Genomic DNA, 18,562 nt, shown 5'->3' on the forward strand with positions numbered 1-18,562 from the left:
CTTTCAACACAATACCTAGATGTTCAAAAGACGAGTAATTCCCAAATGACACTTGCTTACATTGATAGACATCTTTAAAAAGAGCAGCTAGACCTCCCCCTCTCCTATCAGTTCTGCAAAAACTCATATAAGTAAAGTTAGGAGGGGCTGTTTCATTAAGGACTGTTGCACTGTAGCTTTCTTCTAGCCATGTTTCATTTAGAAACATAAAATCCAGGTTGTTCGTGGCTATTAAGTCGCTGACTAGAAGTGATTTGTTTCTAAGTGAACAGATATTTAAAAGTGCTAACTTAACAGTACAATTTTTTTCCCTAACAGAGATCTTAGTTTGACAAGTCACAGGCAGCAGATTAGATTGATTTGCCACACGATTTGATCTAGCCTTACACTTTCTATCATGTACTAAAACAGAAATAGAGAAAGATATAGGCACACTGAGTTCCTGCTTTTGTAAACATTTGATAAAATTATTAGTATTTTCATAGCAGGAACCCGACACACATCACTGAGAGCCGTTATCAGTTGTTTTTGGTTCACCTACAGTAGATGGAGGAGGGTGTGTTCCTTGGCGTTGTGTCAGAGACCGAAGAGCTCTCACAGGACGAGGAGGGGGAACTGGGCCCACTGGCTTTGGTGGTTTTGGGGCTTGCTGTTTTCTGGTTGAAATCTGGGGGCTTGCAGCAATAGAGTGGGATAGTTTAGTTCCAGCATAAACCAGTTCCTCCATTTTTCCAGAGAAGGTCAAAAGCGGGGATGCTGGAGAGAGGAATGACATATCTAGTGAGGAGTCCTGTTGTTCTGATGTGACCGGAGGCTGTGATATGTTGTCCTGGTTTCCCTGGCTGTTTTCCAGAAAGTCGTCCTTGGGTGCTGAATCTTGGAGCCGTTCTAATCTGACACAGTCTGACTGTGGTGAGCTCTGTGGGCATGACTCAGCTGAGATTGTGTCCATGAGCAGTGGTTGTTGTGGCTGCGTGGTGTTATCTCTGTCCTTGTGGGATATGTCAACATCATGTCCATTCAGGTGCTGGAGAGAAGTCCTGTGGTCATTCATACTCTGTCCAGGTGTGTGTGTGCCATTCAGGTTGAGTGGATTGGCACACACTGCTGAAGGATGATGAAGGGAGAAATAGATATTGTCCTTTAGCACTCTTGCACCCAGTCTGTTTGGGTGGATGCCATCCTGTTTAAATAGTTGTCTCTGACTCCAGAAAAGATTGAAGTTGTTTATAAAGTTCAGTCCTTTTATGTTGCAGGTTTTTTGCAGCCATGTATTAAGTCCAAGCAAACGTGAAAACCTATTTGTTCCTCTTGCTGGAAGTGGTCCACTGATGAACGGCTGAACTTTCACTGTTCTGAGTGTTTCAAAAAGTTTGTTGAAATCCCTCTTAAGGAGTTCAGATTGCTCTTTGTGAATATCATTCTTCCCCACATGAATGACAACTCGATTTACAGTCTTATGTTTCATCAGAATGTTCTGAAGTTCCCTGTTTACATCAGAAACGGTTGCTTGTGGAAGGCAGCACGTAGTTGAGTCCCTATTGATCAAGTTTCTGATAATTGAGTCCCCCAGTATCAGAGTTCTGGGCTCGGATGCGCTCTGCGCTGAGTGCCGCTGTCTGCTTGATCTTGAGCGGCAGTTAGCATCAGTGTTAGCTGCTGGCTGATTTGATCGGTGTTCAGTCACATTTATCACATTTGGGGATTCCTCACTCATATTCATTAATACTTCAAATCTGTTCTCAAGATGTATAGGTGGTGGTAGAAAGTCAGTGTTTGCAATCCTTGTCCTAGCTGTATCTGGGGTGGAGGAAGCAATTGCGGCAAAATGTGATGCTCGTGACAGTCTGATTTCTCGAGTGATTTTGGGTCTTGCTCCCTGTTTGTACCATTGATTAGTGTGTTGATCATTAGATTTATGGGACTCACCGGCTGTATGCTGAGGGCGTCCATGATGACGAAGCTCTGTGTGTTCCGTCTGGTTTGGTAGTCCTGTAAGTAACTTTGTTTCAAGAATAGCAATCCTTTGTAAAAGTCTGTGGCAGTTTGTGCAGCAAGTAGATTGTTGATGAGGCATTTCTTTTTCTTATCCTTTTGAATGAAGGCAGCTGTGTTTTTCCTTCTGGAATGTAAGCTGATGGCGGTGGGAGGCTAGACGGATGAAAAATTCCACTTTTTTGTAATCCTCCAGTCCCGAAAGTTTGTAAATTATCTTTGATGTCAAGCTTTGTTGTTTGAGCACTATGCTGATTTGCTGAAGTTAAAATTATAAGATAAAAGATAAAATATAAAAAGCGATAGAGCAAAGCGCAGAGCAGTAAGCAAAAGCGTCCCTAGTTAATGTTATATGCTAGCGTTTAGGCTACTAAGTTCTACTATTGACATTACAGTTACATTTTGCAGGTCCATACTGAAATAACACAAACTTACCACTCAGAAACGTCCATTAACAATCTCCAAACATTTGATTATTCCTCAAATTTCATATCTTTGTCTGATACAGGTTTCAAACATAAGGGGCCCTATCATACACCCGGCGCAATGCACGACGCAAATGTCTTTTGCTAGTTTTAACACAGTGCAATGAACATTTTCACGTTTAGCGCCATGTTGTTTAAATAGCAAATGCATTTGCGCCCAATGTTGCGCCCATGGGCGTTCTGGTCTGAAAACGAGGTGTGTTCAGGCGCATTGTTGGAAAAAGACTACGTCATTGACCAATTAAAACCTGGTCAAAAGTTAATGGTGCAATATTGTTTTTGTTATTTAATAAGCGCGTTAGATATATGTGCCTATAAACGGAACGACAACGCGGGTTTGCTTATCACACACATGGATGCGCAGCATAATTTGCTTTAAACAAATGCATCTGTTTTTAAATGTTTTTAAATGCTACCCTACGTACTGTATTTATTGTATATGATGATGATGACTTTGTACTTTAACCTTTTTTAAGTAATGCTTTAAAAAACATGGCGCTGTTCGAGTGCTGAAACGCTTCGGCTCTCCGCATGTTTGTAAATTCTTTATCTCTTCTTTGTATTTTTAGAGTACAAACCTTATCTTGCATATTAGTAAATAATTTTATGAGATTACATTGATTATGTAGGATATCAATACATTTACAGCAATTAAAAGCCTGCTATTTTTACTACTATGACTAAAAGAAAACGTCTTTTAAAGGTTTTAATCCAAAAAATAGCAATTTCAATACAAGTGAAAACAACACAATTATTTAACATTAATCTTAAACTGGGGGATTTCTTCTTCCACTTAGTTTTTCAGTTTGCAAAGTCTGTCATATAAATAGAGATTAGACATAGTGCAAGCCAAACTGGCTTTTAAAGGGGAAGAGAGATAAGACTCCCATTGGTTTATTGCACGTTACGCCCAAAACACACCCATTACTCATTACAAGAATAGGAACAACCATTTTCTGCGCTCGGCGCACAGACCATTTTTCCCGTCGTTAAATTAGCAAAAATGGAATAGGACACGCCCATTTAGACCATGCGCCGTGCGCTTTAGACAATGAAAATAGGGCCCAAGGTCTGTTGACATGCACACACACACACACACACACACGCACACACACACACACGCACACAGCTATTCTAAAGAGCTAAAGAACATTCTAAGGCAAATCCTAGGGTTGTAAATGGACATGTAAAACCCGTCTGTGGTTAATTTTTGCACTTAATAAAGCCACATACCTTTCTTATCTAGATATCAGAGACTCATTTAACATATTATTTCAATGCACTTTCTTTGGCACTTTTAATCTAAGATTTGCTTCAAAATTTTTGTTTGATTCACTTTACACATTCTTTTGTCAAATATAAAACTTTTTAAGATACTTAAAAGTATTATGACATAAATATTATGTATTTATGTACAAGTATTCTGGCTGTAAATTATGACAACAGATCAACCCACCTAAAATAACTCACTCCAGCATTTACAGCAGGACCTGCGCTGGTAATGAAGTTTTTCCACATGTTTGTGGTGCAATAAAATCCACCGAACACATGTTGTTGTTGTGTAGACGGGTGGAACTCATTTGGCAGTGTGAGGATGTGTGTTGATTATGTAGTGTGTGTGTGTTATGTGTGTCTGTGTGTGTAGGAGTGGAAGGGGGTGGTATTTGTGAGAATGCTGGGGGTAATGAAATGTGCGTGGGGTACAGAGAGAGAGAGAGAAAGAGACACTAATGACTGCGGGGCGTGTAGATGTGTGTGTGTGTGCTGTCAGTTTGCAGCTGATCTCTGACCGCTGCTGTGGTCACCAGCCCTGTAGAGAAATGCTCACAGCACACGGACGTACAGACATGTGGAACATGTCATGTGCCCGTGACCCCATCTCTGTGTTTTTCACTTATTTTTGCTCTTCTCTAAATCCCTCAATATTCCTCACATCGTCAGTCAGTCTCTTTCCGTTACTTAATGACTGGACTTGTTTGGCAATAGCTGAAGTTGTGTAAGAATATTCACTGAACAACTTCTGAGTGATAAATTCAATTAACACCACATGCTAAAGCGCACAGGGTTTACGATGAAACCGTCTGAGCAATACGAAGAAAAATTCTTTCCGAATAATGCGCGCTTACACGTCCATATGAGTCGTAATCAATAATGTTGCCCTTCTTGAGGTCGTTAAAGTTTAGATGAGGCTTGCAAAAGCATATAAATGCTCACAAACCAGTGCATAAATTACCCACATGCATGTTTGTTTGTGTGTGTGTTTTCAGTGAATTATTGTGAACAGAGTAGACATTTGTAAAGGTCAGCGTATCCTCTTCTGTATATTTCTGTGTGTTTGGAATAACAATAAGCTTTCAGACTTGGCCATATATGGTTAGGGGTCACGTGTGTATCACCTGTTGACAGGGATGTGTTTGGTCTGCAGGTAGAGCCATTGACCGCAGTAATGCAGGTACAGACGTGGGAACCACATGACGGTAAACAGCAGAAGATTCAGGCTGACCTGGGACATTCGAGGACGCCAGGACAGATCGAGCATTGTTGGGAGGAGACGCCTCACCAGACGCATCTTCTCAGCTGTCTCACAGCACACTGGAGCCAGGCAGCGCTGACCATCGTCCTGAGATCTGTGGACGACACGTCATACGAGTCCATTCAGTCCAATTTCCAATAAACAAATGTGTTTTTCATTACATTAATTGAAAGAAAGTAGTAAAGAATGACAATGTTTACGCATTTTATTGGGATTCATACATCATAAATACATTTGGATAAATAAATATGCCAAATAACAAGAACAAATCTGATCAAAAAGGCTACTTTGGATACATAGTTTGAGTATGATCATAAATAAACCCATAAATATTCAAGCAAATCGCAGCTGACTAAAACATGTAATATCCACAACATGTCTTCGTTGCTGCACAGCACTGAAACTCCTTAACACGTACATCCATCTGTACATCCATAACACGAGACAGAGTTAATGTGTCAGAGAAGCGTCCCTGTCAAGCTGCATTACGCCACAGCAGCAAATAAATCCTGACTTGGGTCTTCTCTCCAATGAACGTATCCGTGATATATGAACAGATGTATTTTTAGACGCCTGCGCAGACAGGCTTTTCAGGACAGAATCTCTAATGCAATGTGAAATCTGTTATTGCCACAAAACTGATTTTTATTGCTATATTTCCATTTCTTGAGGTATGTTTTAAATGGATTGGAGTGTGATGTGTGTGTCTTCTTGTGCATGAGAAAAATGGCAGATAAAGACAGGGAGAAATGTTTAGTATTGCGTTGTTAAATTTAAGCTTTGGATTTGTTGTCTATATTATATTAATATTGCTCACACTCGTTTTAATTATTAACCTTGTTTTAAAGTTCGGGTTGTAATTTGTTTAACCCTGTAAAGCCCTCGGTTGTAATATTACAACGGTGTAATAAAATATACCTGTACGTGTTTTCTTTTTTCTCTTTAAAACCATATTTACACAACTAAAAAGTCATATTGTTTAAACTTACCATGATTTTGAATGGTAGACTTTGTAAATATGTTTGTTTTCCTGGCCATTAACTTACAAAACCTGCAAACCTGAACATGACCTTTTTTACTGGACTAAATAAATCAACAATCACGTTAGTAAAAATATATATTTTTTGTGATTAGTTATGGGTCTAGATCATGTAGAATGAGACGTTTTATCTACATATACCGAGGGTCCCCTTACATGGAAGTCGCCATTTTGTGCCGCCATGTTTCTATAGAAACCCTTAATGGACAAACTTTTTTTTACAAAGTTGTCTCCGATGACGTTTGTCCGGTGTCGGCTACTGTAGCTTCTCTATGTGATTAACAAACGAGGGGTAAGCAGTAGAGGTCTTCTCGGGTCCAAAGAAATGTACCAGACCCGAAAATGACCCGAATCACTTCATACCCGAACCCAACGTGCATAAATAAAAAATTTTTTAAGAAAGACCCGACCCGAGACAAACCTGAGAAAATTAGACCCGAGTCCGACCCGAACTAGTGAACATTTTTTTTTTACCCGACTGGAACCGAATGTAAACGGCACTGACGTGTGTGCATTCTGCAGACCCACGCGCAGCAGTCAGACAGAAAGACTCCGGTGGCCTTGCAACCAATTTGGCGAGCTGCTCCATTCGTTTTACTTTGTTATCTGACGACGACACAAACGTAACCGCTAAAATGTACATTTATAATTGACTGACATGTTTGTCTCAACGAAAATGAACCTTCCGACAACCACACAATGTCGCAAGCGCTCTTGGCAAACAGATGAGAGGTTTGAAAAGGACATTGACGCACACAGGCGAGAGAGTTCTGGTCTTCTCGGGTCCGTTCAGAAAAAACACATTCATTTTTAAATTACCCGAGACCCGATGCCGCTATTATTGTACCCGACCCGTGTCCGAGGCACATGTGAAACTTTTAGACCCGAACACGATCGGGTCTCGGGTCGGACCTCGGGTTTTCGGATCTAAGTGGACCCGTGAAGACCTCATAAGCAGTGGACTGAGCCATTGGTTGCAATTCACTAGCACCTCACCACTAGATAGCGCTAAAATGTACACACTGCACCTTTAAGATACAGCTGAATGTTTTGATTATATAAGATTTTGAGCTTGTTATGTCAATGTTGTAGTTCGACAACGTTGGGTCTCTAGGTAGCAAAATGTACATGTGCACCTTGCACATTACATGAATTAGCTTCTAAACTGTTAAAGATCTACTTTTTAAATATTTTTTGGTAGCAAAAAAATATATAATATTGATTTTAAATATATTTAATACTATTTTGAGTTTTAATCAAAGTTTTAAGATTATTAAATATGTTTTTAGGAAATAAATTATTTACTTGTACTTCGTTTGTTTTGTGGAATGGTGCTATAAAATGTTGGTACAAATCCCATACACAAAAAAAGAGAAACTAAACAGTGTGTATTAGAGATCAGAATATTATGGCCCTTTAAAAATTAACCATGGTTTTACTTCAGTTAAAAAAACATGGTTACTATAGTAAAACCATTGTTTTGCTGATAGTAATCAATACACCAAAACAACATGGTTACTACACTTTAACCACAAAACTATGGTAAATTTTGGAAGGGGAAGATCGAGGTTCCTTTGATCTGGCCTAGAATGTAAACACACACAGCACCTTAGCAACCACCCAGAGCACCCTAGCAACCAGAGTCTTTGGCAACATAATAAAAACAACTCATAGTAGACATAGTAACAAAAAATAAGCTTTCAATCAAAGGCCTCTATAGCTAAGACTAATAGTTTGGCTGAATTACCAGTAAGAGGAAGAAACTGTATTACGAATTCAATCTACAACTAATTTGAATATTACAGGAAAACAAATTCTTAGAAATATGACAGTAAGAACATGAAGTGTGAAGAAGAGAGGTGCAGGTAATGGCGTGCATTGGGCGCTGGGGTGCGACTGATTTATGGCCTGATGCCTCTGAGGCAAAACACAGCAACCCTGGGAACTATCTGTGCCTTCACTCACTGCTTTAAATCTGGAGTCACTTAACCACTGGACTTCTCCTTTATTTACAGAGTTTACTTATTTGCTGTCACTTTTTCTGAGGAATTGTTTTGTAAATGTGCCAGAGTCACTTTCTACCCCCACCATCATGGATCGGTTTGAGTCGCACAATGTGTGAAAAAAGACTCAAATGAAAACAAAGTAGACACTGGAATGCTGCTCCAAAAGATAGACAGAAACATTATGTTGCCTTCTGAAATACTTCATCCTGGTTAATATTCTAGCAGCTTTTCTTATAAATTCAAAGAAAAGGAAATACCAGATGGCTGGAAAATCTCCAAAAAGTGTGAGTCTTTTACGGTATGCTGGTGATGTAAAATGTTTGGAATGAGTCGCCTACACTATGCACACCATACCGAGTACATTTGACCTCGTTTGACCCCCAAAGTATGGTACATTTGGATAGTATGATCGCTTCTGGTATGCTTGCAGAGGTGGTCTCTGGTACGGTTCACTTTGTTTCAGGGGCGGGGCACCAGCGCTAGCCGCGTCGGAGTGCAAAACTTCAGCTGTCACTGTAAAAACATACTGATACACGCAGCACAATTACATGCAGCCACATGTCAACGCATCCCACATGACCCCAAACAACAGAGGTGTGTTTGACATCATACGCGCTGGGCAGATGGATCGGTTAAAGTCCCCCTGTGGTGAAAAGTTTTTTTTAGTTGTTTATATATCTATGTTGTGTTTTTAATATGCTTTAAGACAAACCATGTGCAAATTCATCATTCCACAAAAAACATCATCATCATAAAATTTTAGTTTTCCAAAGATCGAAGTTTACATTGCCTCGGTTTACATTAGTCCCTTTCACACATACAGTCTTTACTGGTAATTTACTGGTAAATTGCCGTTAACATGTCATGTGTGAACAGAACCTTTCCGGTAAATCAGTGCTCCCAATTTACCAGTAAGACAGGTTGTAAGATTACCAGTAATTTACCGGTAAGCGCTGTGAGTGAACGAAAATTATAGGATTACCGGCATTTAGAACGGACGACGTCAGACCGTGCTGACAGCTTCGGGCCAATCATAGCGTTTTAATACAGATGACGCGTTTACCCCCGCACTGTTTACTGACGTTTCCACACACACATGCTGCTTGAAAGTTGAGCACACCTGAAGTTTACGTCCACATTTCTTCACCAAAGTTGTTTAAAACAGCTTACCGCCGAATTGCCGACGTCCTTAGCACGCCCTCTGTGAAGCCTAAAGTGCCAACAGTACTGTTGTTAAAAACGCATTTTCGGTTTGACGTCGTCTCATTCAATGTTGTTTGGTCATGAGCAACTTCGCGACTGTTTACCACAGACGTGAAAACAACAAAATACGGACCGTGGATATGAACGACGTGGATTGTTTACAAATACAACACTGAGCTCGCCGCGTACGTGCTACAGGTACTTCCGCTTTCTCAACGAATTTACCGGTATTTTGATACTGATGTGTGAATGATGTCTTACTGGTAAAATAACGGAACGCCACTGCGTGTGTGAACAGCACATTTTTGTATTTGCTGGTAAATTCATTCTGGTAAATTCATGGTAATTTACCAGGATTACTGTGTGAAAGAGGCTTATGTCACAAACATGTAACCAATCACATCTTCAAAGTCGAATGAGTGGATCAGTATTTGAGCCATAGATATTATGTATGGATCCATAGACTCGACGATTGCAATACTGCGGCTTCAGCTCTACTTCTGTGACGATCACACGTCTAAGGGGCCGATCACACAAAACGCGTATATGTCTGTGGCAGGTGCCTTTTTGAATGGTTTTCTATCGTAATCGAATGCCTTACGTTTTGGCCGTCTCCCGCACCACGTGCTGTAGAAGGAGCGCTCTGAGTGGAAAAGCGTCCAACGTCATTTGCGTTTTTTCCATTGCCCATTCGAATGAGGGGAGAGGCGGGCCTTTCGTTGTGGTGACAGTAGCTCTCTCACGCTTTTTGCTAACAAAAGCAAAGCTATTATATTACACTTAGAAAAGACTATATAAAATAAAGTACCTGTTTTACCCTACCCTACATTGCTAGCCATACATTTTCCAGCACAAGAATTTTGTATATACAGTAAAGGTCATTAAAAAGCCTCTGTTGTGTGAGATTAGTAAACCTCTTTGTATTATCCACTTTATTTTACCCCTATACATTTTTTGAAAGAATTAATTGGGCAATAAGGATACCTGACTGAAGGTACTTAGGAAAACCTGGTACAATGAATTTATTATTTTTGATCCTGAAGAGATCCAGTTCTTTTAACAACACTATATGTGAATATAATGCTCAAAGAGGAGTTTTAAGTGATATAATTATCGACTATAAGGGGACTTTAAATAAACGTGAGAAATATTTAACAGCATATTATTTTACTCTTCAATCTCATGTTACTTTAATGTCATATGCCATTTGATCTACACAAGAGCTTATGATGTCAAACACACCTTATAAGCCATAAACATATAATTACAATGAACTCGCATAGCGTAGTTTTGTTCAAAACAATCACATATTTTAATGATGTTAGCTTACTCGTGTACAGACCATAACAATTTAGTGCAGTGCTTCTCAATTATTTTCTGTCACGCCCCCCCCCCCCCTTGGAAGAAGTAAACATTTCGCGCCCCCCAACTCTCCGCCGCGACTGTAAATAGTATAATTTGTCTATAAAATGACACATCTGCAAAGCATTGTATCCTTATTAACATTAAAGAAAACACAAAAATAGAAATATCGATCAACTTACAAAAAAGAATAACTTTATTAACATTGTTTTTTAGTCTGTAACAAAAAAGACTTAAAATGCATCAATTTCCCTGAAAAAAATAATCAATAAATAATAATAAAAACTCAAGCGGCTTATCAGCGTGATTGGGTGTAATGTTTATAAGTGACAGTGCAAAAAAATCACTTCCTAAAAAAGTATTTTCCCCGGGGTCTCGCGCGCCCCCCCTGGTGTCGCTCGAGCCCCCCCCCTGGGGGTCCCACCCCACTATTTGAGAAGCACTGATTTAGTGTGAGTGGAGACCACCAGGGGAGTGGGAAGCAGGGAGAATAGGCTTTATGCCCAGCTGCACTACTTCCTGAACTTCAGCCAGCTCCTTGTTTCCTGTCTGCCATTGTTGGACGGGCTGATTAATCCAGGTGTGCCTGACCTCAGTATTCACAAAAACAATAATCAGACACACTTGGATTGATCGGTTTGTCCAATAATGGCAGACAGGAAACAAGGAGCTGTCTGAAGTTCAGGAAGTAGTGCAATCTTGATTCCAGTTCTCATCAGCGACCATAAGCGTCAAATCTTGAGTTTGAATATTGCACCTCAAGAAGTTTTACGTAGTTTTTGTAGCTCCAGATATACCGCTTTCCTCAAATGCATTGATTTTGTACAACACTTATTGATCTGCAAAGTGCTGTGTCATTGATTGGCCAGCTAATCTGTACATTGTAATTGGCCTGAATACCTGCTACGTCAGCCGGAAATGTGACGCTCCTTACCATGTTTGAAAGATTTGCTTACAATGCAATGCTGACAGGAGTTACCTTACAGGCTGAGAATCCAAGGGGGAGGAATTATGATAATGTCGGTCTTGTCGATGTCAACAGGCCTTCCAGACAATCCGTGTGTTTGTTGTTGTCCAAGAAAAGAGATTTAAATTGGAAACGATAGCATGCGTCATCGATTACTTTGGGCTTTGTACCTTTTGCATATTGTTAACATGTAATAATACACACTTACACACAAAAGGAAATGTACAATTGTGAATCGGACGATAGTTGCTCTTTAACTATTTTTGGTACTGCTTTTGAAATCTCACAATAAGTAAGTTATTGTGATTACACTTGTCTGTTTGTTATGCTTTGGGTAGGACTGTATTAGCGAATTAAAATATATTTTAAAAGTTATATTGTTACAAAAAAAATTCCTACTCATTTCTGTCCATGAGGTTGCATAATATAAAAAGAATAAATTTTTTGGTATAAACATTTTTTGGGTTTAGGGTAAGGTTAGGATTGTAACTCCTTGAATGATAAAATGGTTAAACGATAATTATACAGCATTTTTATCGTATGAAAAATGTGTAAATGTTTTATGCTTTGTAACTGTAAAAATTTAATAATGCTATGATTTTATGTTGCAAATACATCTATATTGTACGCTCCAGCATCTATTTAACATACAAAAATACATTTCGTGTTTTTGAAGGTTACGTACACTATTAATACTACTTATTAACGGTGAGACCAGGCTGGCATTTCACAGAAGTCCAAAATCCTTAACAAAGATCTCATTTAGAGACCTGACGCCACTGTGTTCAGATCAGGGGTGCTTTTCTAAAAGCATCGTTAGCCAACGAACATCGTAAGTTCCATCGTTACTGTCATCGTTCAACGATTTGGTGTTTCCCGAAACCATCGTTCAAACAAACATTCGCAAACTGCATCGCTAACTTGTGACATTGGAACAACAGCTCTTGACCTGTTGTGAGAAGCATCGTTCCTTGTTATTATCATATGTAGACTTACATATTGAGCATGCTTTTGAACAAAATAAGCAAAAAAACATGTAGTACAATGTATATCCATCATTCTAAATATAATTCTAATATAGTCTTTAGGTTTGTAAACAGAATGAAAGCGCTGCATTTGAAAACTGCGCATGTGCGCAGAACTACAAGCATTAAGACCCTGGGGAATCCCTGGGAGGAGTGACGTAAGAGGGAACTTGCCCGTGAATTAAATATCTTGAAAATAACATCTGACATTAAATCGATTTGCACAGATTAATTAGTACTTCACCTCCCACGTGACATCATCAACTATGTTGTTAAACTAACATGGTTCAAACGACGAATGTGCGACAAAGTTACTATGCTTTCGGGAAACAGTCGTGACAAGGTAGTTCGTTTCTCCAACGATGCATCGTATTATGGTCGTTCAGCAACGAGGTACGTCGTTGTTTGGGTAACACACCCCAGAACAGCATCCAGACATAAACATAGTCATTTTTGTCTGAGAGAGACACTTACTCTTACAGCTGAACTTTGTGTTAGTAGAGCATGTAAGTGTGTGTGATGGGTTGAAACTAGCTGCAGGTTTTGGTGATTGATGGCAAGTTGTAAGGTTAGATCCATTCGCAGTGTAATTCTTACACTACTTGCAAAGAGTTTACAGCGAGCAGCACAGCTTTGATGTCAGCCCTGTGTCTTTATTCTGAACGTTAAGTGTCACTTTACAGAACAGTACTAGAAAGACGCATTCACTGTTCTAACATCTTTATCATCTTCAAAAGTGTGTCAACAAAAGAAGTACAAATGTATCAACATAAATGATAAAAATGCCCTTCTTCCACACCCAGCACATCATAAATTATCATTAATTAGTGTGCCGTCCATACACACTGCATATTTAAACCCACAGCCTCTTTCTGCGTAAAACTACATATCATCATCTGGATAATACTCTCTTTGGTCATCATGTTTTCCGCAGATATTTTACAATGCAATACAGATTTACATCTTGCCTTGTTTCTCCGTAATTATCTTCACATCTCGCGTTTTTATAAGAAAGCTCATTTCCCAGTTTCTGGCAGAGCGAGACATGCATAAAAGTGTTTCATTGAGAAAAAGGCAGCGAGAGGGGATTCGGGGTGTAGTAAAAGAGAATTACTGCCCCCTGATTCCGCCACAGAATTAGAACACGGCTCATAATTAGAATAGGAATTTCGCCACTGCCAAATTATCAGAATTATTTGCAGCTGAGAGTGGAGGAGAGATGGGCACCGAGGTACTTTAACCTAATCGAAAGCAGAAAAAAATGTGTTCCACTTAATTAGCGGATCTTGTTTGACTAATAGCTAACTGCTTCTTTTTTAATGCAGTGAAACTCTTACATATGAGAAAAGTGCCTGGGTCTCTATAAATGCATAAACGTGAAGTATATGAACGTCACACGCACTGATTTACGCCTCCAGTGTTCTGGCTCTCATGTCTAAACACTGCGATACACCCTGTGTACACGAGGAAGCCGGATTCAAGCCAACGCGACGTGTGTGTTTATAGGCTAGCTGCATCTGTCGGTAGGGAAACTAACTTGGTAATGCCCAGACCCGTCGGGTACAATAAACACGGTGGAAATTTAAGTGTATCAATGCACCTGGGATCCACTGAGCGTGATTGTGCACAGGTTGCTCAGCAAACCACGAACGTAAAGTTTCTTCCTTTTACAACACGTTGAGGGAACATTGCTGGAATTTTGCAAGAAATTTGTCATCAGTGAGTATGATCTTGACTCTCTGCACCACTGAAAAAGGCAAATAAACAAACAAAATCTTGCCCAGAACTTGTACATTTTCTGCCAGTTCTGCAAACAGATATTAGTCTTCTTCGTCTCGAACCCCACGTAAGATAATACAAACAATGCAACTAAGAAATGTCAATAAATAAATCAATCAAACTGAGATTTTGAGAACAATAATACTTTAAGTTGTGTGATTGTTCCCAGAGCATTTTGTTATTGATTGTTCATAATTAAGATGTATTTGCAACTAGTTTCCCACACCTTAAAAAATAAACTAGAGCTGTGGTTGCACTGTGTGCATTGTTTTTTTTTACCCAATTCACTTAAGGAAGTATAGGGTAACATACAAATGCAACTTGAAAGCCACTAAATAAAACCTCACATAGAAAGTGTATGGTATTGTCAGGTAAAAACATAAATGCATAAAACAGAAAGGATATTCACAGAATCCCACCCAGCAAACAGAGCCTACACTTTCCTGCATTTTGATATTTAAAAGGTCTCTTTGCACAGGTATAAAGCAGCTATCATGATGTTAACAGTGCTGAACGCGGGCCTCACTTAAAATGTTTACATTTTATTCCAAACCTGATGACATTTGTGATTTATTACGCACATCAGATGACTATAGACATGCAGTCAAAATCAGAAACCATATGAGTAGAATAAGCGGACAGTCACAGCTAGTTTTTAAAATTTGATTTATGATCCCTTTTTTGCTATGTTTCTTTATGTTAGCCCATATGCAGCTCTTAGAATAAACCTGAGGTGTATTTGTTTGTTTATTCATTTTAATTTAATTAATTACCCTGATTTTTATCCTTGAAAGTTAAAACAATATTTTCAAGAATGTTTTTTCCCATGCAAATGATCATTGAGCTTTAAAGACAACAGAAAAGCATTAAATGACAATAATACTAGTCCAGTCATTCAGCCTGTCACGCATTTATACATGCCTCAGGTTTAGCCGATAAAACACTTCGGCATAGGATACAGTACACTTAGCCTCGCTCATGACCCCTCAAGAAGCCTCCTCATTCCTCGCCTCCTCGTGGTGCAATAAAAGAAATTGAGATGTCCTTAAAGATGTCTGAGCTCGATCAGTTTCCGGGTCACAGGATGTAAGACGTAGGAGCGAGGAAACAAGGAAACATATTGAGAAGCACCCAGTGTGAAGAATCTATTTAAGTTCTCGAGTTCAGCTCACTGATATAATGATCATGTCTCTGTTTTAGTTCATTTCCATATTTCTTTTACTCAAGCTGACGTGTAAAACATGCCATTTAAGTAAAACGTAACATTTAAATGTCAAACATTGCACTGTAAAAAGTGTTTCAATCTGTGCCTTAGTAGATTTAACAAAAATAAAATGATTAAACTGTATTAAAAAAAATAATTCAAATTTTGTTTAATCAAAATTTGAGTTTAAATGAAATAAAAAGTTTAATAATTTGAGTAATTCTAAATGAACACTTTATTGAGTAAATTCAGCTTAATTTTATCATGTATAATCCACTTAAATTTGTAAGAAGGAAATTAACTTATGAATTTTGTGTTGAAACTACATGAATGATTTTAGTAAGCATATCTAACTAGGCAGTAGACTCGTCATTCCCAGCATGCTTTGCATGGGACTGCATTTTGACAGTGAAATTTAAACGCTATTTTATGTTTTAAACTAAAAAGAAAGACTTTTTAGTGTTTAATGTTCATTTATCTTCGAGATTTAGAACAGTTTTTGTTTCATCTTTGAGTTTTGTAGTTGTTCAGAAGACTTGTGCTGGTGCAAAGACTGCATACTGAAGTATGTCACGCTTTACAGCTGCCCAAAACTAAACTGGGTGGGCGCGTTGATTGAATAAACAATTCGTTCCCTCATCCCACAGAAAGATGAAGTCTAAATCAATGTTTATGGAAACAACAACAAACCATAAAAAAGTTACCTGTACCAAGAAAAGTAAATCAAACTAAATAGAGTAATACTAGAACTATTAGTTAACTCAACTTAATTTTGTTGCGTTTGTATTGCCTCAATTTTTAAATTAATTCTTACAGAAGCTACTGGAACATGTATATAGGTAAGCAATAGGTAAACATGTCCATAGTAAGTTATGAACATACGAAAATACTGGGATGGAAATTATTTCATATATTTAATGAAAATCATTTAAAGACGGCTGAGAAAAGTGAATTTACAACATCGTTTGTAGATGTTTGTTTTGATGGGTTTTTTATCTAACGATTTTAATAAATGTAAGTGTGCAAAAATACTCTATATTGGAAAATGTAGGATATACAAAAAATTTTACAGTTTACCTTTATTAGTCTAGAAAAATTATGAAAAACGTCTGCCAATCAAATGATTTGTAAACTATAAATGAAGGAAACCTGTTGGCTTATGTGACACCTTTAAACCAAATTCTTTAAGCAAAATATTTTTAACAAAAGAATGTCCCGGCGACGACTGTCTTAGCACCCACATTTTTTTTTTTTTTGCCTCAGACACCTATGTATTTTTGGATATACTTTATATGGGCAACACATATTCCCTATTAACTACAGATTTTGTCTCAATAAACTCAGTAGTTGTTGTAGCACTTCTTAAGTGTAGGTATGAGGTAGCATTGTTACACTGTAAAAAATACTTTAATGTCTTAAAAATTTTGTTTAATCCACTCAGATTTACAAGTCATGTCAACAGAGATGAGTTGTCACAACTTATAAAATATAGTTGAGAAAAGTAAACTTAATTTTATTCAACTCACATTTTTTCAGTGTGCATATAATAAATTAATTAAGGCATTAAATTTTTTCAGTATGCATGTAATAAATTAATAAATAATACATACACTGTAAAAAACACTTTGCTGCCTTAAATTTTTTTGTTGAATCAATGTCTGCCACATGCGTAAATGTAAGGCACAAAACAACATTGGTTAAAAATCACTTGAAATATAACAATTAAAAAGCTACAAATTGCTGGTCATTTGTCATGTAGCACTGCAAATCTTGGCTTTCAAACTGAATCAACCATCAGAAAAGAGAAAGCTGGTGAATACTTGTTAGTCAATCATACTGTATAGTCAATCATGTGTGGACATTTAATGCTGCCAAACTCAGCAAAGCTACTGGCACAAATCTGAGCATGAGAAACTAAAGGACTGGACCACCTAAACAGGCCTATGACAAAACTAACAGCTTTGTCACACTTTGCATCATTGGTAATTTAAACACTAGATTAAATCTGCTGTCAGGATCATTTATTTATTTAAACAAGAAAGAAAACACTACTTTAAAACTGTACAGCATGACACCAAAGTAAATATAATATATTAATCTGACTTTTACAGTTATTTATTAGTGCAGCATTCTCTTAAGACTTTTGTGTATAACACTGACTATTCTGTCCACGACCTTCTGTTCAACTGGACAGCTCTTCCTCTCACTTGAAATCAAGGCTATGGGAAAATACATAACACAAACACACAATTTAGCCGCCCACCACATCACGACCGCTTGGCCATTTTTAAGGCCAACAGCCTGTCAGATTTGACAGTTTTGATTTGCGTGAAGTCAGAGGGCATCTATACTAACCTGGTCAAGGAAGTCTAGTGTGTATTTGTGCGTGTGGGGTGTTTTGATGGTTCCCAGGAGCCTCCGAGCACAGGAAAGGGCCCATCGGCCCCTGAGGTGACGCTACACACCTCCAGACAAAACTACCCACAGTATTACATCAGAATTGATTGACCTGTGACTCTCAAAGATGAAGAAACGTGGGATGTAAAACTTCAGGCGTGTTCTGCACACACAAAGGTACCTCAGCCTTCGCACCCAACAGCTGTAAAATAATTACTGAGATCTACAATTAGCATACATTACACTAAAAAATGTCATTTGATTCAGACTTGGCAAAACATTGTGAAAGTAAAATGCTATAAAAAGTTGTAAATATGATAAACTAAATGAATCCCAAATTATAAGGTCCAGATTAATTTCATGTTGACTAGTTATAGTGTATCTCAAACTAAAAGGGTAGAGACTATTTTCAAGCAAGAACTTTTTGAGTAAATATATGGGTTACCTCTGGACAGTACGAATGTTGAAAAGAAAGTTTTCTTTATTCTCAGTTAAGCTGTTACTGCCTAAATGAGAGTGACATCACTTCAGCTAAGGCTGCGTTTACACTTGGCATTAACATGCGAC

The 18,562-nt window shown here is 38.3% G+C and overlaps 1 protein-coding gene across 4 annotated transcripts in view; it reads right to left on the minus strand.

The window, feature by feature from the left end:
* ofcc1 (orofacial cleft 1 candidate 1) overlaps window positions 1-18,562 on the minus strand; it is a 149,740-nt gene that overhangs the window by 47,960 nt on the left and 83,218 nt on the right. For all 4 annotated transcript variants that reach the window (XM_055182277.2, XM_055182276.2, XM_073863768.1 and 1 more), the window contains exon 14: window positions 4,877-5,107. In XM_055182277.2, coding sequence (XP_055038252.2) covers window positions 4,877-5,107 — 231 coding nt within the window. The remainder of the gene's footprint in view (window positions 1-4,876; window positions 5,108-18,562) is intronic.

The sequence above is a fragment of the Misgurnus anguillicaudatus genome, chromosome 25 (assembly GCF_027580225.2).
Source record: "Misgurnus anguillicaudatus chromosome 25, ASM2758022v2, whole genome shotgun sequence".
In the NCBI taxonomy this organism is placed as follows: domain Eukaryota; kingdom Metazoa; phylum Chordata; class Actinopteri; order Cypriniformes; family Cobitidae; genus Misgurnus; species Misgurnus anguillicaudatus.